The 25,859-nt window shown below is 40.7% G+C and overlaps 1 protein-coding gene across 3 annotated transcripts in view; it reads left to right on the forward strand.

The window, feature by feature from the left end:
- Positions 1-513: 513 nt before the first annotated feature.
- Positions 514-25,859, forward strand: part of lnx1 (ligand of numb-protein X 1) — a 38,207-nt gene continuing 12,861 nt past the window's right edge. Inside the window, exons 1-3 of one of the 3 annotated variants that reach the window (XM_037974197.1) lie at positions 514-532; positions 728-809; positions 7,077-7,595. In XM_037974197.1, coding sequence (XP_037830125.1) covers positions 7,186-7,595 — 410 coding nt within the window. In that variant the 5' untranslated portion in view covers positions 514-532; positions 728-809; positions 7,077-7,185. The other 2 variants (XM_017428831.3, XM_017428832.3) reach the window with 2 other exon arrangements.

Here is a 25,859-nt window from a genome sequence, read left to right on the forward strand (position 1 = left end):
CCACAACAGGAAAAGGAAAGCCCCTTACAAGCAGAGGGGATTGTGGTGTCTGTATGTACACAGGTTTAAATACTTGCTGTGGATTGTAACATCATCTAAAACCCTAAAACCTGGATATTAATTATTTACTTATAGATTATGAAGCCTAGATTTAGAGAAGTGAACTTGTGTGTTTGTTTCAGTAGACTGTGCAGGACTCCATTTGTACTGAGTGTCTTGTGAGTTATTATGTCTTCATTCTTTTATAAAAAGGAGTTCTGTCAGAGCTTGTAGCTCAAACTGCTGCCCTTTTGCTTGACATTTCAATTTTTCATCAGAAACTGTTTTCGTTGTGAGTCATAGATACTGCTAAAGGACATTTAAGATGGATTTAATTTACCATTCAGGCCTTGCTTTAATGTCTCTTCTCCTTGTTTCTCATGAAATTCAGTTTCTCTCTAACTCCCGGAGCAGGTTTGGGCAGTTCTGCTGTTTACCTTTACTAATCCCGCCCCTCTTGCTGCCACTTCCTGATCACCTTTGCCTGTTAGAGGTGAGCAGTTTTGTTTTTTGTTTTTTCTTTTTTTGCTCACACAGGAGCACTGCTCATTATATCAGGTTGGAAAATTTCTTTTTAAGACTGGCTGCTTCAAGGCTGAGCAGCCAATCGGGAGACTCCTTGACTGGGACAAAGTCCTGTTTCGTGAGTCATTTAACTCTCTTTCTTCTCCCTCTCCCCTCTCTGAAGGGTTTAATGTTACACCCACTGCAGGGCTTTACCTGTCCAGGTGAACAGCCGTGTTGAAAGTGAACTTCGCCAAAGATGTTATGTAAGTACACTTTCACCATTATAAGTTTTGTCAAAGTGTGATTGATGTTTGGTTTAAATCCTTCACTATTTAGGTAGACTTTTGTTAGGAATCAAAACATTTTAAAGCCCAGCATGGTAGAGTACTGGTTTCTTTGTGTGAAAGTCATTAGCGTTGAATCTCCATGTATGCTATCACCTCTTTAGCTATAAATCCACCGCATGTGTAGATTTTTTGTTCGCTGTCAGACTGTTCTGACCCTCTCAGCTGACATTAGAGACACTTCACATCTGTCCGCAGCTGCTCACTCTGACTGAGGTGTCTGGTCCGGCTCGGACACTCTATCAAGCCAGAAGTCAGACCGGCGCACAAACACACACAAGCTTTAAGTAGAGATTAGTGACAGGATGGGATTTACCCTACTATACTAATACTGTTGCTCCCATATGTTCACTATATATGGAACAAAATGTGCTACATTTTTTGACACAATTGTGTTTGTCCCCTTATCTCATCTTACAGCACATGTGTGTCCAGCCATTTTTGTATTAAGGTTTATACTAAAAATCCTTATTTGGAAATTTAAAAAAATATACAAAAATTCCAGCATTTTGCATTTTCCATTAAGATTTGAAAATAAAAAAACTTATGTTGAGTTTCTTTTCTAGCGAACAAAGGAATATTTTGTCAGTTTTATAGAAAAATGTTTTACAGATGTTACAAAGAAATACTGCTGGGTGTTTTTGTTTTCCTGCCTGGTTGCATGCAGTTAAATAGAGATGGTTACAGAAAGGGGCGGGAAAATGGCTTACTGGAATTTTTCACTGTTTTGGAGCATGTCTGAACACAGCAGACTGTGTCAGTCTGTCTGTGCTGGATGTGACACACACTGTTCCTTTAACCCTCAGCTGCCTCACAGTTTCTCCATGTTTATCAAGGCTTTTACTAAAAGGCCAATAACCAATAGTTTAATAAGCTTTTTTTTATGGTGTGAGGATTGACTGATAAGTTCAAAAGCTGCTTTGAGCTGTTCGAACTTCCCCCGCCTGGGCCTTGTCGCTTAGTGTCAGTGAAGGAGTTTCCACGGAGCATGACTCACAGAGCAGTTTATGGTCCTGACAAGGTGATACCACACCTGCTGCAGCTGTACTTCTTGTCAGTTAAAGTAACTCCATGACAAGGGTTCAGACACATGTCAGAAAATGCAGCACAAAACAAAACTTGTAACTAGAAAATTTCTGAGGAGCATCTGAAGAGTAATTTGGGACTTACTTTTGTAATAATCTAAGCCAGTGGATCTCAAACTTTTTAGCTTTTGATCCACAAAATAATTTGCAGAGACTTAAGACCCCGACTATTGCTGGTTAAAGAAGACAAAGAATGCTAATGAGACATTTAACAAAGAGCCTCATCAAGCATTGTGGTATTCATTATCAACTAATTGTAACAGTTAGTGCTAAATATATATATTTTTAAATTGTTTTAATATCTGTAGATCTTCTCAGGACCCCACACTTGAGGTCTTGACGTCAACTTTGGGAACTACTGATATAAACTGACAAACTGACGAAGTTTTGACGTATAAATGGTAAAAGAAGTGTAAATGAAAACCAAGATTTAAAAAAAATGTTAAAACTGCTGGGGTTGGCTCATTGGGATATCCATGGTAACCACACATCTGTGTCTTTCACTCTCTGGCATCACAAAAAGACAAAAAGCAGAAACAGATGCAGACTAGAAAATAAGCCTTAACAAAAAGTCACTGAGCAAAAGCTTTAAGTCATTTTAAAACAATTCCTAAACTGAAAGTGAAAGAATCATCTGGTTGTCACGGATCTCTCTTAGTGTCATGTTAAAAAGGCCGATCACAAAATTCCGTGCTCAGATTCAATGAAAATCTATGGAAGCATGGGTGTGCACACTGTGCATTCCAAACCATAAACCATATATCAGTAAGAGACACACTGGGTGGAAAGAAGATGATGTATAAATGGCAGAAGCGGTGTAAAATTTGTTAAAATAAGAACAGTTTGCAAAACTTTTGGAAAATTTAGCTGGCTTAAAAGTCTGTAACGTCATCCCACCCTAAGCTGACCATTCCATGGTAAAAACTCCAAAATTAAAAAAAAATGTGTTTGTCTAAAAATTGTTAAAGATATCAAAATGCCAGTTCAGTCAGGTAAAATTGACCTTTCTGTGATCTGTTTAATGTTTGAATAAGGTTTCTACTGTGAAGTATGCTGGAGCTTTAGAGCTCTAAAGATGGCTGGATTTTGCAAATATACCATTATTGTCTAAGGTTGAATTTTTTGCTTTTTTAATCTAGGCTGGATGATGTACTACTTTTGTAAATACTGTTTTCTTTTCTCAAGCTGAATGAAGCTTAACAAATGAAAAATTGTTGCAGAAACAGAAGAATAATCAAAATTTTACCAACAGAAGTCTTAAATGTACTCCAGTGTTTAAGTGTTTAATTGATACTGACATGATCTGATGGTCTTTGATTGGCCATGAGAAGTGGATGTGTACACAGCAACATGCTAGCTCAGTGCGAACAGTGGGAAAGCTGATGCAGACACAGTTATCTTGTCATCGGGTTCTTTTTCACGCACACTCGTTAGGAAAAAGAGCTGATCTGGCACTGCCTTGTGTCACCAGTACCTCTCAGATCACAAAAGAGAAACCTGAGACTGAATCAACAGTTTTATTTACACAAAATGCACAATGTGTGTGGAACAAGCTGTAGAATAGCTTAAACAATCAGTTTTCCCTGCTCTCAGATGTTGAAAAGCATGAAGGGTACGTCTTGTTTGCCTGTTTGACACAACTAGTTCAAAGACAAAAGAAAAACTTGAGTGTAGCTCTTGACTTTACTATTTAAATATTGGCTTTTCTTTTACTTGGCAATTAAAGAAGAAACAGACACAAGAAGAGTAATGGAGCCTGAAAGTCTCACCTTTCTTGTACTTGTTTGAATCTGAATTGCCTGAGGTAGTTATGAGCAAAACATTAGGAATATGTCAGATTTCAGCCAATCAGCTCTTTTGCGTTGTCTTTTAAAGACGCAGAAGCCCAAATACACATATAGCCCTGTCATCTTTTTACTTCAGGGACTGAGCTAGAGAAAGCTGATGCCTCTTAGGCATGGGCGTGTCCTTTGAATTTGCCAGTCTGTGAGTGTGTGTATGAGTGTGTGTGTGTGTGTGTGTGTGTGTGTCTGTCGATGCAAATAATTGTGCATTAGGAAAGCAGTGTCATCACATGCTCTTCATTCCAAACTCATATTTTTTATGGTTAGTGAGTTCTAGTGTGGCGTCTCCAGTACAGAAACAGTGAACCATACTGTTTTAAGAAAAAAAAAAACATCCAGGCTTCTTCTTGTGGTTTTGTTATTCTTAGCATAATGTCTCCCTTTCTATCATTGAAGTTCCGTATAGAGACAGGAACAGACTCAAAGGGGGTAGTTCATATTTTTCATAGTGACATACTGTGGAAAAGTTATAAACAATTGATATCTTACTTGTTGTAGATACCTTTTTGAACAACCTCAGTTTGGGGAAATAGAGCTACTGATCAGAGTTGAACTTTCATTAAACTGAAATCAGTCAAAGTGCTGTCGACAGCAGGTGAAATATTAACTGCTCATAATCCTTTCACAGAACCCTGCTTCAAAAGATCTGGACTATCAGTTTAAGTCTGTTTCATACATGCCATGCAGCCCTGATTTGTTTTCCATAGATATTCTGTAAGGCTGAAATATTAGTATACAAATGTCAGCAACAGAGATTTTAAGCCAGTTACTTCAAAACATCCCTGAAAGAAATCAGGTGCTTTCTGCTCACTTATTGATATCGTGAATATATTCTAAATATTAAGTGGTGGTGATATCACCACAGGAACAATCATCAAAAAGCCTTATCCTCTATTCTCAACATGCTGTAAACAAAGCAGCCTGTTTTTCTTATCTTACTCTGCGTTAAACCTCTCACATTAAATTCCCTGCTGTGGAGTGCAGCAGGGGGAAAAAAGTTCAGATCAAACTGTTGGCACGTTCGCCAAAACATTTCCAGGGTTTGAGTGAGTAAAACTGCTTTAAATGAGATTATTCTAGAAAGCAAATCAAGCCAATTTCATTTTTCATTTTTCATTTTGTGCAAATCACTTTTTTTCCCCTCCCTTCATGTTTCAGCTTTTACTGCCTGCTCTTTTAGCGTCTCTGTCTCTGGCTTTGCTTGTGATGAAAGTGCTCCGCTCCACAGATCAGGCCACACACAGCAGGTGCCACAGTGTGTGATGAATCTGCTCTGTCACTGCAAGTTCGCAGAGGAAAGGTTCTTTGTTAAGAACGCTGAGCTCCCTCTTTGTGAAGACACTGAGATTTTTATGGTTTGTCACAAGTCAGGCTATGCTCACTTCTAATGGTTAATGTTACAAAAGAAAAGACAGTTTGCATCAAAGCCTTGTGCTTCTTAAAAACTATCCATCGGGAGAGGAAGTAAGAGCATCATAATGCGTTGTTCTGAAACAGAACAAGCACTTGGACCACATTTGTGTTGTGATTTCACAAGTTTTCTTATTGTTGCTGGTTCCAAACAACTGGTGTGTCATAAATCAGCCAAGACCCAGTAATGGGTGCAGAAATACAGCCAAAGGAGTGCCACCCTGTTGCCAGGGTGACGTGTGCCTGACTGAGCCCATATGTTTGTGCCCCAGTGCTCCAGGAGCCCGCCTGCTCTGGATATGACGTGTTCACTGGCACGCTTGCCCTATCGACCACAATATAAACCTGTGTAGCAGTAAATAATAACTTGACTGAAATCATGTCATGTCCTGCTGTGGATTGACAGAGATGAGTGATTGTCATGCAGCCCACAGAGCGGAGCGCTATAGACGTATCTGTGTCAATCTGTCTCTTGTGATGGCTGCTGGGATGAGAGCTATTGATGTTCCTGTATCCAGAGAAGAAATCTCAGTGGTTCGATATCTCTTATCTGCACTGGGAATGAAAGTTTGGAGAGGGCTGCGATTGTCTGGATGTGTGAGGAGGAAAGCATCCCAGGATTTCAGCTCCCCGTCCTACAACAAAGCCTGAGATTTTTGTCTCATTATAATACACCTTTATCTCCTTTTCTTCACAGGTAGCAAGACAGGTTTTTATTGAGTTTATCCATCAAACACAATAGTGATTCAAACTCAAAGCTGATAAAAAATCTGCTGTTTCCCCACCTTCTGTTCTGGTTATTCTGGTTCTTTTATCTGTTTCTGGGATTATTTTTTCTCTAATCTGTTATTCCATCTTGTTTTAATGATACCGCTCTCCGTTTGCCATCTCACCACTGTTCTGTTCCTCCTTATAGAAGTTAGTTTGGCTTTTGTTGAAATAGAGCTCCGTGGAGATGTTATTAGCTGTCAGTATCTTATCTGCTGTAGATAGGATAGGTCTAGGCATGACCTCAGTTTGTGAAAAAATATATTTTTTCCAACTGAACTGATGAGCTAGTCACTCGTCAGAACAGGGCCAAGACCAAGCAGAGTACTAACATCTTAAAATAACTCCAGGTTCAAATGTTTTATAGCAGTTTGTGTGAATGCTAATTTATAAACTGGAACACCGCTGTCAATTTTACAGTTTATGGTTTCTGTAAAAACTAAAGACTGCATAGTTCTGCAGTTCAACACAGAGGAGTAAAGGTTTATAAAATAGCGTTTTCATGAACCCCTACCAATCTTTTGAAGCTGAAATTGTTTTAAGATGGCAGAAGGAATCTTTGGTGGCTTGTAACTAGCCATTAGCTCATCAATTTAGCCAAACTGACATCATTCAAAGAGCTCTCTACAACAGGCAAGATACCGATTGCTCATAATCGTTTAACAGAAGATCTGAACTTTAGCTTACCAGTAGACGAGTTAGTAGTCGTCCTTCATTTATAAACTGCCTGGTTTTCTCAGTTCTTTGCCAGATGCTAACTATTTGCACGAAAACAGTCCGATCAATGTTTACTGAGTCTGTACACCTTTATGTTTGTTTATTGTCTGCCTGTGTCTTATTAGCGGCTTTATCAGGTTTTTTTTTTTTTTCACGTTTGCAAAATTATAAACTTTTTTTAGCAGGTTCTTGTCCATGTTTCTGGAGCATTCACTGTTTGAATCAAGTGTTAGTACAACCATGTATGGCAGAAACAGTAACTCTTTTGTCGTTCTGACATGAGCAAGACATATAAAGTCTTAAATACTAATGACATAACGCTAATCTTTACTAATTCTGGATTATTTTTCTTGTCCTTACAGATTCTCTCTGCTGCTGACCTCCTTACCAGGTCCAAAATGACATCCTAGGTCCTGCCTATCAAATGAGCATCCGGGATCCCGGAGCACACAGCCTGAGGTTGCCACGACGATGGCCGAAGCTTCTCCTACACCGCTCTCCCCATCAGACAGTGAAGCTATTTCCCCGCTGCCTGACCTCTGCGCATCATGCGGCCACCGTCACAAGCTGGAGGAGAATCACGATTATGTGTACCAGGACGAGGTGGACGATGACCTTGTGTGCCACATCTGTCTGCAGCCGCTCATCAAGCCCCTGGACACGCCCTGCGGTCACACCTACTGCCAGGAGTGTCTCACCAGCTTCCTGCTGGAGAGCGATTTCTGCCCCGTGTGCCGCATGCCCCTCATGCTGCAGAATTGCAGAAGGCCCAGCCTGCTGGTGCACAAGCTGCTCGACAAGCTGATCGTAGCCTGTCCCTTCACTGACTATTGCACAGAAATACTGCCTCGTGGTGAGGTCGAAGACCACATCAGGACCAGGTAGGTTGGCAGAAACACAACTTAAGCTTCACATTTTTTCTACATCCAAAGATTGCCCTTAAAATCACAGTTTAGATCTTGGAAAATCCCTGCTGGAAATGTTACAGCTTGTTGATGCGGCTGCTGCCCACAGAGTTTGAGGTAAATAAAAGTTAGATGTAGTAGCGCTAAAAACAAACACAAAACAAAAAATATCCTCGTACAACCTGGTCATTTCCAAGTTGTAAAACTTTTTCTTCTTTACCTTCTTTTGTATATAAAACAATCTTCTTTTATTTCTCACAACTTTCTTGTAAGGTAGTTTTGTTTTTATTTTTGCATATAAATAATATACAGAACTACACAATAATTTACCAAAGCAAACATTTTGAGATCACACCAGAGTAAGTAAATGACACCCTAGACTAAAAATGGAAAGCAATATTCAGATGGGAGGTTATTTTTACCTTTTGATGCTGTGTGTTTTAGTTAATGCACGAGTGAATTAAATAACTCCTGTGTTCACATAACTGCATCCGGTTGCAATCCAATTACTTTTCCATTTCCTGCCACCATACTTTGGCCACTATTTTTAGTTTTCTCTCTTTACATCTGCTCTTCCAGTCAGCCAAAAACTTCTTCGTATAAGTTTCCCTCCTCCATTCGCCCTCCATCATTAACAACCAGCTTCAGTCCCAACTGGGCAGAGTTCTTCCTCCAACCACCTTTCATCAACCGGGCTGCTTACATATCATTAAAATGCAGTACTTTGGTTTTTCTCAGTGTGGGTCTGCTTGCATTAATGCTCATTAACACTCCCCTGGCCCAAATGCTGCTGGGATAATTAATGGATCTCGCCAAACATCATAGACCACCAGCAGCAGAGTGTTTCAGTTTCATTTGCATTTAAAACTTTGAAACATAAGTCGCTTCCAAATCCTTAAAAAGACTGTTTTTTCCCGTCTATGTCCTCTTTTTTATTTTCTCCCAACTGCACACACACTGTTCCTCTCATTTTATACATTCTTTTCTCCTCAATCTTTTTTCTCGCATGTTTTTTCTCTCTCTCTGTCTCTCTCCTTCGCTCCTCATGTAGTGTGAATGTTCTAATGAGGTCTGGATCCCCACAGCCATCTCCCAGAAGGACTAAGCTGCTCTCCCGTAGTTAGAGAGTTCTATCTGCGGAGGTGAAGGGGCCAAGTCCATAGAGATGATGCTACACTGTGTGTGCTAGGACGTGAAAAGGTTTCAGTGAATAATTCGTTTCACCATCATTTTCCAGTGATTGCAGCAGTGAATAAAATGCTCCTTTAGTCAAGGAAAAAAAAATCTTGCATTGCTGGTTCTGATTCTTGAAATAACACAGTTGAGTTTGAAACAGTTTCTGATTGATGACAGACTGAAAGAGGCAATCAGTGTAAATATATGATGTTATTATGGTCTGCCGGCAGGGAGAAATCAAGTTGTGAAATGCATCAAGCAAATGTCAGATTTAAACACTGGAGACTTGTAATTACATCTAATTTCCATACCGTTTTTTCTCTTTTCATCCTGTCAACAAAATCCCCCTAACTCCAGCCAAGAGGTCATAATAATCAAGTAGGAAAAAAAACAAAATTCCCCCACTAGCCTCATCAAGCTGTTATTCAATTATTTCTGCAAAGGTGAGTTACAAAAGTTGTATTTTAATGTCTGATTTCAGCAACATGGTGACAATGGAATCCATCTATGTTAATTTAATCCATTTCATACTGTTTATTAATCCCTCACATCATTTGGAGAACATATTTTCATTAAACAAATTTCTATCCTAAAAGTCAAAAGAGGTTCTGTGGATGGTTTATGTTTAATTAATATCTAACGTAGCTTTTTGAATAACTTTAATATAGAGAAACAAGATCAATTCTGAGCCAAATGACAAGCTAATGGCAACTATGAGCAAGAGCAAGACCAAAGTGGATTTCTGATGTTTTAAAACAACCTCAGATTCAAAAATGAATGAATGGATGCTCCTTTACAAACCTTTACATTGTGGTCAGTTTCATATTACACGATCATTGCAGCAGGTATAATATGATATGCATGTCAGAAGGACCACAGACAGGTAGCTGCTTTTCATGTAAATAACCGTGTAATACAAAATAAATGGCAATGTAAAAGTTTATAAAATAGCATTTGAGGAAACTTTTAGTAAATGTTTTGGAATTGCAGTTGTTTTAAGATGGCAGCAACCTAGATCGGTGGAGAGAGAGATGAACCCAGAGCGCAGACTCATTGCTTTAAATTAAAGAAAGTAATTTATTGAGAATAAAAGAACAAAACAAATGCTGACATGGCAGCAAAACTAAACATAACAAAATCCAGGGAAACACAAGCAGAAACGAGTCACAAACCAAGAGGAGAACCAAACAGCGCTTGAAGTGCCAACGGACCAGGGAGTAAGTGGAGGAGACGACCGGGTTTTAAAGACAGGAGGTAATTAGGGGAAGTGGGCACAGGTGAGATGATTACAAAACTTGGGGCAGGTGAAGATGGGCGTGTCTGGCAGACAAGAGATAGACTGAGGAGAAGTGAATGATGACAGCAGCACAGAGAACAAGACAAAACGTGAAGACAACAATAAACCCAAACCAAAAGAAACCAGAATCAAACACTAAGTACAAAAAGAAACACACAGTTAAACCAAATCTTGACAACTTTGGCCATCACCTCTCTCAGACTAGCCATTTCCTCATCAGTCCTCTCAGAATAAAACTTTATTTCTCCAAACTGGGGTCAATAAAAGAGCTATCCACAACAGGTAAGACATTAACTGTCCACACCTCCCTTTTTGCTTGTATATTTGTGTTCTTAAGCTCAAAATATGAAGTTAATATCTTCATTACTTTGAAACCACAAAATTTTAAAAGGCTTTGTGTTGCAGAGTTTGGACATTGTATTGGTAAAACGCTCATGAGACAAAACTTGGCTCAGGTTTTTTAGCTGAGATGAGTTGTCTTACGTCAATGATGTTGGACACTGAGAGGGAGTAATACTGGAATAAATCCAATCTAGAGATAGAGATAAGTTTCACTGCCTGCATGCATGACCTCACGTCTCTCTCTGTCTGTATTGTTTGATACTAATGACAACATTGTACATCATCTCTGGCTGCTGCTACCCTGAAACCCTTGGCAGTGGGTCAGGAGTTGTAGTGACTGAGACCTGCCATCTGCTGTGGGTTCATTTTAAACTAATGGAATCATTCATGACCTTTGTCAACCTTTGTTGGAGGGACTTCTACTTTGGATGCAATCAAAAGCAAATTCTTAACTTTGCAATCTGATGTATTTCTTGGCAGCTTTCTTTTGTGCTATCAGGGCTTGCTCATAGTTTCATTTCTTCTTTCAGTTTCTTACATGTACCAACATGTGAAGAACTTGTTTTTTCAGAACATTTTGAACTGGTTTTCTGTCTGCAAGCAAATCATGTTTTTATATATAAATCAATTTTTTTTTATTGTTTTTTAAACTTTGTCAGTAACTATCTAACACAACTCTGGTAGTCAGTTACATAATTTTAGATAACATCACATAATTTTAGTTTAAAAGCATGAAAAGCATAATATCCTTCAAGGAATGCTAGGCCTTTATTTCATTCATGTTTTTGTGAAAACTATCCCTGAAACAAGTTGGTACAGTTTCTTCTATTAGGTGTTAAAGGAGCCAGAAAACAGGCACCAATATATTAAATCGAAATGTAAAACAAATTTATGACAACCTATCAAATCAATCCTGTATACACTGACTGAGCTAGGGTTAGAAATATATTGGAGATGTATGTTTAATGTGTTGTCTTTGAAGAATACCAGAAATGAATACCGTACATCTATAAATAAGAAGTTGACAGCTTCGAGTGTTACCTGGAAAAGGATAAGCGGATGAGAGCATTTTTGTACACACATGCACGCCGTGATGCCGTTTTTGTAAGTGAGACTTAATGTGCGAGCGTATGAAACGACTCCTGTGGGGGCAAAACTGGCTTCTGTTCACAAAACTGCTTCCTGTCACAATCCAATTACTTTTCCATTTCCTGCACGCCCTGTGGTCTCACTGCTGTGTGCTCTGTTCAAATACCACAGGATAACTTATGCCTCAGAATGCACACATGCACGAACAGACACTCAGACGGAGCTGTGCCTGTAACTACACCACCTCCATCCATGAAATATTCAATCAGACAGGGATTTACACCGGGTAGGTGACTTTCTCCAGGGTAGCAAATGATGTTATGTTAAATTGGATAACTGGGGCAAAAAAAAGAGTTGAAAAGTAAGGAACAAGAAAAGCAAGAGGAGACGAATAAATTTATACTTTATAAATAAGAGAAGAGAATGAGGTAACTACACAAATTTAAAATATAGGATTAAAAAGGTCTTGAGGGTGACACTTGGATATTATGAAATCCAAATGAGTGAGAGGCTTAATTCTTCCTTCTCGAGGTGCTTTAAGATCAGAATTTTCTCCTTATGTGTGCTAACCATAGATGAAATTAAACTATTTCTTGAAGGAACGAATACAAAGTCCTAACCCTAAGCTAATGTTAGCTCCTGCCAATAAAACTTAATTCTGTCAGTTCTCACTTTTTCCCTCTAAGTCACTTTTTAGTTCCCCAGTTTCTGTAAGAATCAATCAGAGAAGGTTCTGATGACAAATGGGCTTTACCTTAGGTGTAATGAATTACCCAACCCTCCTTTTATCTTCTGCTTGTATATTGTAAAGCTGAATGAACCGTGATGAATGATTGGCCGAGAGACTTCCCTCGGTTCAGTAAAGACTATCTCCAGATTCTCTTCCCCCTTTTTCATCCTCATCTTTCACATTCACGTCACTCAGAGCCCATGCTTCCATGGCAGAGGAGAATATTGATTTGCCCTTGTGTTTTGGTCATGCTCCATCTCTTTTTTTTTCCCCACACATGTTGGCAGCTTCTTTTGAGCGATCAGACCAATCTGCTGCGCCGGGACCGGTCCATTGATATTAAGCAGGGGTGCGAGTATGAAAGACAGCACCTTCTCTCCTCCTGTGTGTCTTTTCTGGAGGGGCCATGTGTGTGCAGCCAAAGGGGGAGGAGAATGGAAAGGTGGAATGAGTGTGTGTGCGTGTGCGGGGTGTGCAGGTGTGTTAGTGTGTTGGTGTATGTGTGTATGTGATTATAGCAGAGCCAATCAGAGCAGCTCCAGGTAACTTCCCTCCATCTCTTTGTTTGGTTTGCTCCATCTCCTCCCCCCCTCTCTCTTCAGTGGTTTCTGCTGCAGTATAAGTCACAGCCTGCGCTGTTCTCTCTCTCTCACACACACACACACACACACACACACACACTCGCTTGCAGAGCATACGAGCACAAATCCTCTTACAACTCGCCAGAACCCAGAGCAGATTAAGGGGCTGCACATCGCAAACTGTATTCCAAATGTGCCACCTTTGCACGGGTCCCTTTCCTCCTTTTCCTCCTCCTCCTCTTGTACCACAGCGGGACGTCTCCTCCTCTGCACCTGCTTCTGCTTCTCCATCCTCCTGCGCTCTGTCTTCAACCTCTGGCAACTGGCCCATTTGGCTCACTGCAGCTGAGATGAGCAGGCAGCCAGCAGCCCCGGGCAGAGGGACCGACTCTCACAGGCAGAAGTAGAGAGAGAGGGGGGCAGAGAGTGAGGTGGGAGGTAAAAGGTTGGAAGTGGAGGATCAGATCAGATCTGAGAAGCGCTTCTGTGGAAGGAAAAGCAAGGAGAGGAGAGGAGTGGGAGGGTCAGCACGGCCAGGAATTGGAGGACGGGGAGGAGGAGGACGGGGAGGGGGGACAGCTACAGTTCAGAGAGAACAGAAGAAGGGAGCAGAGAGTGTGGTGGTGGGGGTGGGNCGTGAGGTGGTAATTAAATTTTGCCTGGGATGCTGTTGTATTTAAATGAAATGTGAATATTTTAGTGCAGGGTGGGGTGGGGGTGGGGGGGTTAATAGAAGGACCATGAAGGCTCTGCTGCTGCTGGTGTTGCCCTGGCTCAGCCCGGCCAACTACACAGACAACTTGGGAAACCTGCACATCCTGTATTCTGAACTGTGAGTACCACACTCTGCCTCGTCCTGCTTCATCAGCATCACCCCCACCCCCAATCATCCCATCCCATCTATAAGCACACCGCGCAGCAGCTGGTCCTGTGTGTTTTCTCTCACTTTCACCAACCATCTGCACCCACAGTGTTTACATCTGAATCATCACGTGAAGAGTCAGATACTTCCTGTGCTTGTTGTTGGGAAAATGAGCATTCTGATGTTGTGGTTGCTGAGATGCAGTAGAGCCAGCAAGACAGTTTGGATGCTTCAGAGCAACACTGCAGCATGACATCTCTCCCTATCTTTACTTTAGAAAGCATGTGAGTGTGTGTAAGTACTGTATCGATTGGAGCAAAATGTCAGCACAGGTTTGCTCAGCGTTGTAGACTTTAAATGTCTCGCTGAGCTTTTGAACAGCTGTAACCACAATGGGTTTGTTTGTGGAACAGACTTTCACTTCAACATTAAATATTTATCAGATTTTACCTAAATCCATCATGCAAACCTATGAACAGTAAAACTAATTTGATCACAATAAAATCTTGAAAAAATAAGATTGTATTCCAGACATAACACTTACTGATGCACATTTATCTCAAAATTAATGTCATTCAGTTTTGCATCTGACACCTCAATCTCTTTCGCAATAACATAAATGATTTCTCCTAAAATAATTTAGTTTCACACATTTTATGATCATATCTCACATTGTTTAGCCTGCAGTTTGATAATAAATGTGCAAACTGGTCAAAAGTAGCAAATAATCATATTTATTGCGTGTAGATTCACCCATATTGTTAGTTTAGTATAGTCCTCATGAACAATCCTTTTCCAGTACACGCTTTACATCACACTGTTTCCCTCCTTGGCCCCTTTGTTTTGGAGCGATGTTTTGAGCTGTGTATTGGCCCCCAGACTCTCATTGAGTGGGAGTTAATGTTGCCTACACTCAGCAGCGCCACGTGAAGTCTCTGATCCTTGCGCTGGTCTGGAAACGTCCCATTATTGCTGCAAGAATATATGAACAATGGAACGCCTTGCTAATCCTCCCTGTTCATTTCACTCTGTTCTCTTTACTCCGAGTGAGGCTTTGGCTACTGCAGACACCAAACTTAAAAAGCAACGGATGCCAAAAAAGGAGAGGAGAAGGAGGGAATGAAGGATGAGGTAGAACAATGGAGTTTGTAGGTTAGATGAGAGCAGAGCAGCAGCAGAGAAAAGAGGAAGCTGTATATGAGAGGCGACAGGAGGGTAGAAGGTCACTTCCTGTGCCTGCTTTCCATCTGGCCTTACATACGGCCACCCATCATGTCATATTTGTGGCCACTTTTCAATGAATTTAAGCAAAAACCTTAGATTTCTCTCTGTCGCTCAAAGTGACATCATGTGTTGGACAGGCTCTGATGCCACAAAGGAGGGTGTTTTTAGCTGATTATGACATGACATGAAGAGAAACAAGGAGCAGACAAATGCGGACGTGGTGTTTTTCTGCCTGGCTAGAGAGCAGGGACACACCATTTGTCTTTATCCATACTGTTGACAAGATCAGCCTCCAGCTCCTGGTGCGCGACGACTGCTTCCTCCTGCCTCCTCCTGCCTCCGTTTTCTCCTTTTCCCCTTCTCTTTACACTCTTCTGCCTCCCGCTCCACCTCTTTTCTGTGATCTCTTTCATTTTATGTGAATTTATTTTGCGCAAGGGAAATCTGTCTCATTCAGGTATCGGTATGCTTGAACAGACTTGATTGCAGACTAGAGTTTCTGTAACATTGTATGGGAAAAATAACTTTTTCTCTGTGAGAAAATACTTAATACAGTTAACATGAATGCACCACAGACACAAACAAAAAGTTATTAGTTTATTATGTTATCCCTCCTCATACACACCACAAAACTGATCTCCCACCCTTTGCGCTCAAGGCCTCCCCTCTGAGAATAACAATGCTGTGTGGTTGAGCATTCACGATTAATCTATGTTCATTTCTCAGCTGGGCTCGAGATGTCTTAAACGCTATGATTAGCTTAGCTTCCATCCTTTCAGTGCTCATCTTAAGGGCGTTTGATCACTACGAGTTGTGCGCACTCCCAGAGCTCCGGACGTCTTCAGCATGGATGCGTCCTAACAGGATTATCCCGCACAGCCGCTGCTCGCTCATTGAATCTGAACAATACAAACCTTTTTCTGCTTTCTTGTACTGTGTCTGACCAAGGTCAAAGGCAGGGGCTCCATGCTGAGCCCATTTCAGCCTCATGTTTGGTTCAAGTGTTGGAGTAGGTTCACTACTGAGATTTTTGTCTGGGCTAAATATTCATCATATACATCTTCTGTAGTAGGGAGCTTGTGTCTTATTTTATCTCCCAGTCCTGGAATAGTTGAAAAGAGGAGGGAAAGTGGCTAAGATGAAAAATCAAAGCTACCCCCCACTGTCTTTAAATACTGTTAAAAATATTGTTTTGACAGAAGTAAACATAAGCAGCAATTCCTTTGCTTTGTAGGAAGCTAATTCAGTGAGTCCATCATGGAAATAGCTATCGCCCACTGAGGTACATACGGAAGCTGAGAGCAGACGTGTTCCGCATAAACTTTTTTCTGATGGTTTTCTCGAAATCAGGAGTTATTTATGTCGTTATCACAAAATAACTATTACCATTTTCTCGAGATCATGTGTTATTTATGTCGTTGAGCTGCAGTCGAGCTGGCCGTCTCCTTAAACGATGAGGGCTGATATGAAAGCAATCTCTACAAGACAAACACATTGCAATTTCAGCCTGTGTTAGACATCAACAGAGGTGAAATTTGATGCGTTGATCTATGTCAGGTTCTCCATGATCTGACATTTTCAGCTTGAGTCTGTTCTTGGCAAGGTTTTAAGAACACTGAAAAACTGATCATGAGCATTCAAGAAAAGATAATCATCCCATTATCTCAAGAAAATGTAATCGTTATTTCGTGATAATGACATAAATAACTCTTGATCTCGAGAAAACCATCAGAAAAAAGTTTATGCTGAACATGTCCGCTCTTGGTAAAAGGCAGATGATAATGTTTTTGCTCATGTCTGTATATTAGTGTGTGTGTGTGTGTGTGTGTGTGTGTGTGTGTGTGTGTTAGTCTGTTAGCAAAATATCTTATGAACCACTGGACTGATCTACAACTAAACAACTTTTGAAGTCAACCAAATTTAGCATAGCAAAAGCCAACTGACCTTAGCAAATACAATAAGGCTATAACAGGTAATTTTACAGATATTGTGCTAACATTTGATATGACTGTAGTGACACACACTTCAGAGTCAACCCAATTCAATATGATCGCCACATCTATTTGACCTTACACTACACAAAAAAGGACATCCCTCAGTGAATTTGACAGAAATTCTGCAAAATTTGATGTAGTAGTAGCTGACAGTCATTCACAACACATGCTCTGAGTACAAAATTGGGCGAGATCAAGCAATATTGCATAGGATTGTACATAAGGGTTTATTTTAAATAGGGTTGACCAAAGGAGTTATAACTGTCATCTTCCAATGTAAGATCATCTTAGTTTACATATGCATAGGTATTTAATATTATACACTTGTACAATCTAAGCAAGTGTGTTTGCAAGCAACAATAGATTTGAAAAAAATAAATAAATCAATAAACACAGAGACAATCAAGAATTGCACATAGGATATAAATTCAAAACAAACTAAAGCATACATTTACACTTCACATATGAAAAATCTAGTCTACAAACAGCCCACTGATAGACACATTTGACAACCTGGAACTGAAGTTTGCTTGATTCATCTGAGGGCAGTGACAAAGAACAGCTGAAAAATATATTAATTTATTCATGAGATGTGAGCAGCGGGTCAGAGTGCTTACTTTAAACAAAGCCTTCATCTCAGATGTGTGACTGTTCAAGCAGAAAACTGCTCACAAAGCAAAGTGATGGGGTATTAGTGTCAGCAAGCAAAGAAGGCTTTAAAGGGATAATCTAGTCATTTTGAAACAATGTTCTGTCAAATAGTTATCAATAGTTAGTACCTTATCAGCCTTGACATCAGAGGAAGAGGCAAACTTTTGTGTGCTGAGCATAGCTATACATTGGTGTTAGGAGGCTGCAAATGTATCAGTCCACCAAGAATTTAGTACAATTTCAAAATGACTAGACACGCTGATCAGGCAGGCTGGTACATTATGTCGTATAAGACTGAAAAACAATTTTTAAAAAACTAAATAAAAAATGAGTGCTCATTTGGCTAGCCGTTAGTCTAGCCTGGACGGAGACTTTTGCCTCTTTATTCAAATTCTGTTCTCTATGACTGATGTCACGGCTGATAAAGTACTTACTACTGATAAGTATTTGACAGAACTTCATTTAAAAAATAACTTAACTACCCCTTTAAGACGTGACTGGGTCTGTTTTGTAATTAGAAAAACATTTTCTTAAGTTTTGTTGCTGCAATGCACCACACTGTCATATCTGTGCTGAATCATTTACATCAAGTGTCCCAATTTAATGGGCAAACAGGACTGTGAAAATAGTTGTCTGTTAACCTTTTACCTCTGGCTGTTGTTTACTGGTTTTAAAGTCTTGTCGGGTTTAACATGGGATAAGTTCTTCGGCTTCTTGTTCGGAGCAGGCTAATCTGTAGGAAGGCTTCCATATGAATGGCCTGGCAGCCGGCAGAGTGGAACTGACAGCAGAGAGAGCAGAGCGGCATGGAGTTAATCTCTCAAGTGAGCAGCGTCCTGCTGAGAGACAGGGTTCCAGGTTGGGCTGACCAGCACCATGTACCATGATGGCATATTGAGGGAGAGAAACCAGGGCACTGCCAAAGGCTAGTGTGCCACTGAGAGAGCAATATATGCTGGAAAAATGTGCCAGGAGCAATGTGGGACAGCAAGCCTTCTCTGTAATCATGCACTGTGTGGTGTAAAGAAAATTACAGTTTGAGCTGCTGGCACCTATAGTGAGAGAAATAAACACTTACTATGAGACTGCAGGAGTGGAAAGCAGGTGGACATGAGTAAGGAGCATCAGTGAGATGTGATTTTGCCCAGCCAGGCAGCAGAGGATAAATCTGCTCCTGTACTTCCCTCGTTCCCGATAAAAGAAGGGAGAGATTGCCCTCTTGGTAGAAAGCAGACACCGACACCATCACAGCCGCATAAATATTCTTCCAGTCTGATCATGGGGTCAGGGCTCAACTGATGATCGCCCATATTGATTGGCCAGAAAAGCATGACTCAAGAGTTCAGGCTGTTTTTAACTGGCTGACTCGACCAACATAATGCTGGCTGGGAGGCTCGTAAACACTGTCAGATGCATTGAGGACGCAAATCCTGCCCCAGCTACCCCACCCCACCCAGGAGCATGGTAGAAAATTTAAACTCTAAGCTTTATCTGCTGCTGCACACTTTTCCTTTTGTCTGCAGCATGCATTTGTCTTTAAAGGCAGAAAAGAGTTACGCTTAGACAGACCTAGGTGTTCTAATGTAGCAGATTTGTCTTTGGAAAGTAAATTTCTTTCTTTCCCTATCAGCGACTACCCCTCTAGCTTTGGCCTGTCGCCCAAACCTCTTCTTATGAAGCAGATAGGATTACCATTTTCCAGGTGGCAGAATTTATAAACACAACCTCTGATTAACGCTTCTCTAGTACATCATTACCTGGATTACTGTGTCTTTATGTTGCATTTGCCTCTTTGAATATACCGTTCTGTCTTTTTCTTCCCAATCAAACTTCAATTTATGCCTTTGTGAATAGAAAGGGATTAACCAAACATCTAATTAAGGTTACGGATGCAAACTTCAAGCCTTTAAATATATAAATTCAAATAATAGCCATTATTCTTGTCCAAATGAGCACCATCTTCTTTCATTGGTTACTTTGTGCATTTCTTTGCATGTGTTATAGATACAGGTTTTTCCCTCAGACATCTTTTTATCACCTGCCACAAAATTTCAAAAGGCTGGTGATAATGTTTTTAGCCTGTGTCTGTCTATTAGCAAAACATATCATAAATCACTGGACAGATTTTACTGCAACTCTCAGAAAGTAATCATCTAAATCTGGTAAACTTTAAGACACAACCCAATTCCAGAAAAGAATCAGAATCACTTTATTGCCATTGCCAGTAAACAAGTTACAGGCTAGGAAATTATTTTGGTGTAATGGTGCAAATAAAAAAAACACAAATAAATAAGTAAACAATGAAACAAGAAATTAATTAAAGTGTCCATGTGCATAATAGCATAATAGCAAGTGGATAAAGTGGTTGGGTCGTGCTAGAGTCAATTATCTGTTGTTCAGTGTTGTTCAGCTGTGTAAAACTTCACCATCAGCTCATTTGGCATTTTGAGTTTCCTCAACTGCCGTAAGAAGAACATCCTGTGCTGTGCTTTCTCGATGATAGAGCTGATGGTCGGCTCCCACTTGAGGTCCTGGGTGATGGTGATACCCAGGAAGCGGAAAGAGTTCACAGTGGCGATTGTGAGGTCCTTGACAATGAGAATGTCTGGTGGATCTATGGCTTTCCTGAAGTCCACAATTAACTCCACCGTCTTCTGGGCGTTAAGCTCCAGGTTATTTGAGCTGCACCAAGACACCAGCCGATCCACCTCTGTCCTGTAAGCAAACTTGTCCCGAGATCAGACCGATGACGGTGGTGTCGTCCACAAACTTAATCAGTTTTACAGATTCATGGCTGGAGGTGCAGCAGTTGGTGTAGAGGGAGAAAAGCAGAGGTGAAAGTACACAGCCCGGAAACAGGGGGAACCGGTGCTGATGGTCCGAGTCTTCGAGATGGTCTTCCCCAGCCGCACATACTGCCTCCTATCCGTCAGGAAGTTGGTGATCCACATGCAGATGGAGTCGGGCACATTGAGCTGAGGGAGCTTAACTTGGAGCAGGTGTGGCAAGATTGTGTTGAATGCAGAGCTAAAGTCCACAAACAGGATCCTGGCGTAAACTTTTAGGGTGTCTAGATGTTGCAGGATGAAATGGCTCTGTAGGCCAACTTGCAGTGGGTCTAGGAAAAGGGTAGTGATGGTCTTAAGATGGGAGAGGACCAGTCGCTCAAATATCTTCATGACTACAGACGTCAGAGTCACAGGCCTATAGTCATTAAGACCAGTAATCCGAGGCTTCTTGGGGATGGGGATGATAATGGAGGATTTGAAGCAGGCTGGAACCTTACACGCCTCCAGGGAGGTGTTGAAGATGTCCGTGGAGATGGGAGTGAGCTCATCTGTGCAGTGTCTCAGGGTGAGGGGGAGACATCATCTGGACCTGGAGCTTTACGGAGGTTCAGCTTGCTGAAGAGATTGTGCACATCCTGCTCGTGGGGCCAAGGCCACAGTGTGCTGTAATGGAGTGGAGTGATTGTTGGTGACTGGAAGGGTTTCAGGTCTGGCTGATGGGCCATCAAAGTGACAATAGAAGTCGGTCGTTGAGGCTGGTAGCCAGTTTCAGGTCACAGGCAGCATGGGGGGCTGTAGGCTTGTAATTGGTCAGCTGCCTGAGCCCCCTAAAAGCCTCCCCTAATGCCAACTAAACTAAAAAAAATATATATATATATATGGTTGTCAATGTTACAGATATTGAGCTAAAATTTGATTTGAGAGTAGCTGAGTGTCATTCACAATACATACTTTGAGCACAGCATTGCACATAGTCTTATTTTTAAGGTTTTACTAAAATGGCTGTAACTCCATAATTGTCCAATATAAAATTATCTTAGTTCAAGAACTCTGGCAATATAGATGGCAGGTGATATGCATGCTAGCAATGCCGGGCCTTTCATTTCATTCTGTGCACAGTCTGTTCTAAAACATGTTACATTTGGGTTTTAGCCGAAAGCCATTACAGACAGATAGTATTCTTTGCCTGAGCCAAACAGGATTAACACACTGTAAAGGTTTTCTTTGTAATGTTACATTTTTTTGATTTTATATGAGCAATCACAAATATATTCTTACTAATAGTGAAAAACCCAGAAAAAGAGCACCGTTTTGTTTTGTTTTTCATACCCAGCAGCAGTTGGTAGAACAGAGCTGCAGAAACAAACAGGCCACTGAGCTTTAAACTGACTAATAAGAGGATAAATCACCACCTGAGACTGTGCGTCCCTACACTTGTTAGTGCTGTAAGAAAACACTCAACACATGTAGTCACAAAGAGCCTTTTTAAAGACAAGTTTGTTGTATTCATTGCATTGTTTGGTGCGAAAAACCTGCAGGCTACCTTCAGGCTCGTAGTGTCACCAGGGATGCTTTGCTTGTGTTCTTATGTGTCGGGGGTTTCTGGAATGTCTTGAAGACAGAAAGTTGGTTGCATCGGGAGCAAGAGCCTGTTGTTGCTTTCATTATCACAAAAGCACCAAGACAAGAGAAGAAACAAGGGTGCGCACTTGTACCATGCCGAGTTTGTGACAACAACTTCAATTCTGCATCCGGCTGCTTGGCCTGGAATTGTCACTTTGTTGGGGGTAATTTGCGTTGAACCGGGAGTGTGGACCAACATGACGATCCGTGACAAGAGTATTTGGGTTAGAAGGGATAATCCACTCACCCCTAAAGAGGATTGGAAAATCTCACAGGCTTTGATGAGTTGTGAGCTGATGTCTGTATCACATCACAAGTAGTTTGTGTCACAGCCAGGAAGCCTTAGCCAAAAAACAAAACAAAACAACAACAACATGTCACTGAAAGCATTATGGGTAATTGTAATTGTACTGGAGAGAGTGGACGAAAAACGATGGGGGAACATCTCCACTTTTTATCTTACCACAGATCCTCAGTTTACAGAGATGATGTGATAACAGACTATAGGCTACAGCAGAGCTAATGAGGCCTCTTTAAGCTTCTTGATCATCTCTTCAAAAACGATGAATTAGATAAGTTTTACCTAAAGCCTCAAAGGTCCATCATTATACACAAAATACTGTTTGCTCATAAAGTAAAGAAAAAGAAGACTGGTATGAAATATGAATGAATGCACATCTTTTTAAATGTGCAAACATCTCACATATGATGTGTAATTAGATCAGTTACCATCACTTGGATGCTCTAGCACCAAATCTGGGTAAAGAAACCAGCACCTTCCAGTCTTTAATTTCTCATCTAGTGCCAACTCAGGCCACAGCATTTATCCTCAGACATTTTATCTCCAAGCAACAGAAGTATGGTCACAGTTAGAAAAAAAAGAAACACTTACAGCGTTCCCCATAGGAGTGAGGTTTGAATCAATAAAAGACAAAGCTTTTAATAAACCAGTCACACAGCAAATAGTAGCTTTCTGTTGCTGTCTCATACATCCTGTTGTAATAATCGCAATGTTTTACACTTATCCACAACTAAAACCTGTAATGTTTTTGTTCTGTGATGCAACATCTCTGAATACAGGTCTTGTTGTTTTTAGCAACCTTCAGCTAAATTCTAGAGTCACAAAGCAAGGAATTAAGTCCTAATCACTTGTCACTCATAGATTCACTGTAGATACAGAATCTCTTTTTCCAATTCACACAGTGAAACAAAAGGTTATTGTCTTAATCTTCATTTACACAGTCACTGGTAGATTAGTACAAAAACCTTGAAATTCGTGAATTGGAATACATTACATTGGCTGCTGTGTCAATATGTTGTTTTAACAAGAAAACACTATTTTTTGCTATCTTTAAAGCTTGTTTAGAATAATCAACAATAATACCAAACACACTATATTGGAATACATCAGACTAGTGGTTACAGGGTTTGTGACAAAGTAATATGTTTACCATAAAAAATGTGCACATTTGTGGCTTTCAGTGCTAGAACAACTCAAACCCCTTTATTTTAAGTGTCCTTAGAAAATACCCTATTGAAAGGCCAGATAACGCTATCCCTTCACCTCTTGGGACATCCCTGTGTTAACATGCAAAACAAAAGCTACTATATCACTGGACTGCAACAGATGGAGTTGTGTTTACGACTCAAAACTGTCTGCTCTAGCGCTCTTGAATTATGGAAACTAAACTGAGAAGGATTTGCGATGTCTACAACAACTCCACAACTGTATTTTGAAAGAAAATTTCTCTCGCCCATTTTTTTAACAAGTTCAAAAGTCAAGCAACAAAACTGAGAGTCTCTGCGACTCATGCAAGGAAATGTTTTAATATTGGAATAAATGTTTTGAGACATTTTGGAAACTCCTTTCTTGTATGCCATTTGCCAACTAGTCTCCAACAGTCGTAGCCCAGTTAGATACTGGTTAGGGGTAAAGGGTGAAATGGGATTTGACCTGAGTCAGAAAATGAAAACAAATTAATGTCAACAAGGATGCCATTGTACAGGAGGACTGTTTTTTAACAATAAAAGTCAAAATGGACCTGTTATTCATTAAATGTTTAACTCGCTTATATCTTCTTCAACGTTTTTGCCAGGATACAAAGTGGTTTTCCAACTACAACTACAATATTTTAACCAAACCCAAAGAAACAAGGTTTTCTTAACCACCACACAACAAAAGCAAATATATGCTGGACAATGTTTTGAGCCTCAGTAACATTTTGCCACCAGGATTCAAGTTTTCTATCTAACTGACAGTGAGTGACACGAGTAAGACTGTTGCCCTTTCGAGAGTTAAATGCTGCGTCTGTTGATTGAAATGTTGCTCCAATCAACCTCTGCACTCAGTTAAGTGGTATGTTGCCACACGGTCATGCTTGGTGGCTTTTAATTTACTTCCTGAATGAGCATGATAACTCATAGTGGCACTATCCACGCACAGGTACACACACACACAGGTGTGCTGTGAATTGTGGGTTCAGAGTGAATAAGATCAATAGGTACTTGAGCTTTGTGAAACGTTAGATCTGAGATGTAGAACCCTCCTTTGGATGAAATGATTTTCCTCGTGAGGTTTGGACAGAGCGCATGACGGAACCCGGACAGCTTTGTAATCAAGACAAAACGCTGCTTCTGGTGAAGTGGAGCCCTCAGGGGCTGATGGCCTGCCTTTTTGTGATTCCGCAGTCATGTCAACCATTTTGCCTTCTTTTTACTCAACCTCTCATTTTTTAGCTCAAAACCCCAAAGCCTCGCTGCAAGGGAGAATAGGTGCCGCTCCATCCGTATTTTCGTGAGCTACTGTTGAAGCGGAGCCTGGGTCTGATCCAGCTCATTAAAACTCAGTTAATGTTTGCGCTGATGGCTCCGCAGAGACAGCAGGAGAGATGAGGCCAAGTTATTCTTGAGTCTGACGAAGCCTTTATGGCTTACAGATGGAGGGAAATTTCTCCAGCAGTACAACATCACTTCTCTGTGGGGAAGGCTTTGATTCACACACAAAACATTCCTAATTTAATATTGTTAGTGTGGAAAGCCTTTTATGGTGTGTAGCATAATATGTGCATGACAGGGAGAAAGAGGGGCTGTGAAAATGCTGTGTGGTTGTGCTGTTGACAGACAGAAGACATCTGGAGCTCAGGAATGAGATTTGTTTTTTTCAGAAAAACAACAATCAAATGATTTCTGTTCTATATTCAGATGTAGTGTCAGCTCCCCGCCTTCCCTCCTCACCAGTGGCTGTTTTCTTGCATGTTTATTCAGTTAACAGTCAGTGACACTCACGCTCCGTTCCACCGAGAAAACCCATCCTACGTGTGATTACCATTTCAGTCAGCACCATCGTGTACGAACAACAAAAACTGGTATTTTTCTGGGCTTTTTGTGGGCAAAAACAATTTTTACGGTAGATTCTTATAAAAGTGCTTTGTGAATTCCAACCAAAAATGGTATCCTGCCTCAGGATTTGTGCTTCGTTGTCCACACTGTGGGGGTTTAAAGGAGAGTTGCTTGTTGAGTGTTAAGGCCAGATAAATGCTCTTTGTGTGAAGCTTCCCCTCAGCAGAAGCCTAAGCCTGCAGGAAATGCTGAAATTTACCCACATTAGTGTTGAGAGTCTGACCTTTTTATTAAATGTTAACAGATATCTGTGTGGTTTTACTATGACTGCTTCAACATCATTATTGCCCTAAAACTGAAGTAACCTTACCAAACACAACAGTGGTGAGAACTCAGTCTAGTTTACAGATTTTGAGCAAAAAATTTGCTGTATTAGTAGCTGAGACTCAACCTATGGTTCAAGTGTCGACTGAAATCTGTTTCAAAAACATTCATATTTACCATTGGAGTCAACTGTGTCTGTTAATAAAACACATCTTACAT

Source organism: Kryptolebias marmoratus, linkage group LG24 (assembly GCF_001649575.2).
Source record: "Kryptolebias marmoratus isolate JLee-2015 linkage group LG24, ASM164957v2, whole genome shotgun sequence".
NCBI lineage: Eukaryota > Metazoa > Chordata > Actinopteri > Cyprinodontiformes > Rivulidae > Kryptolebias > Kryptolebias marmoratus.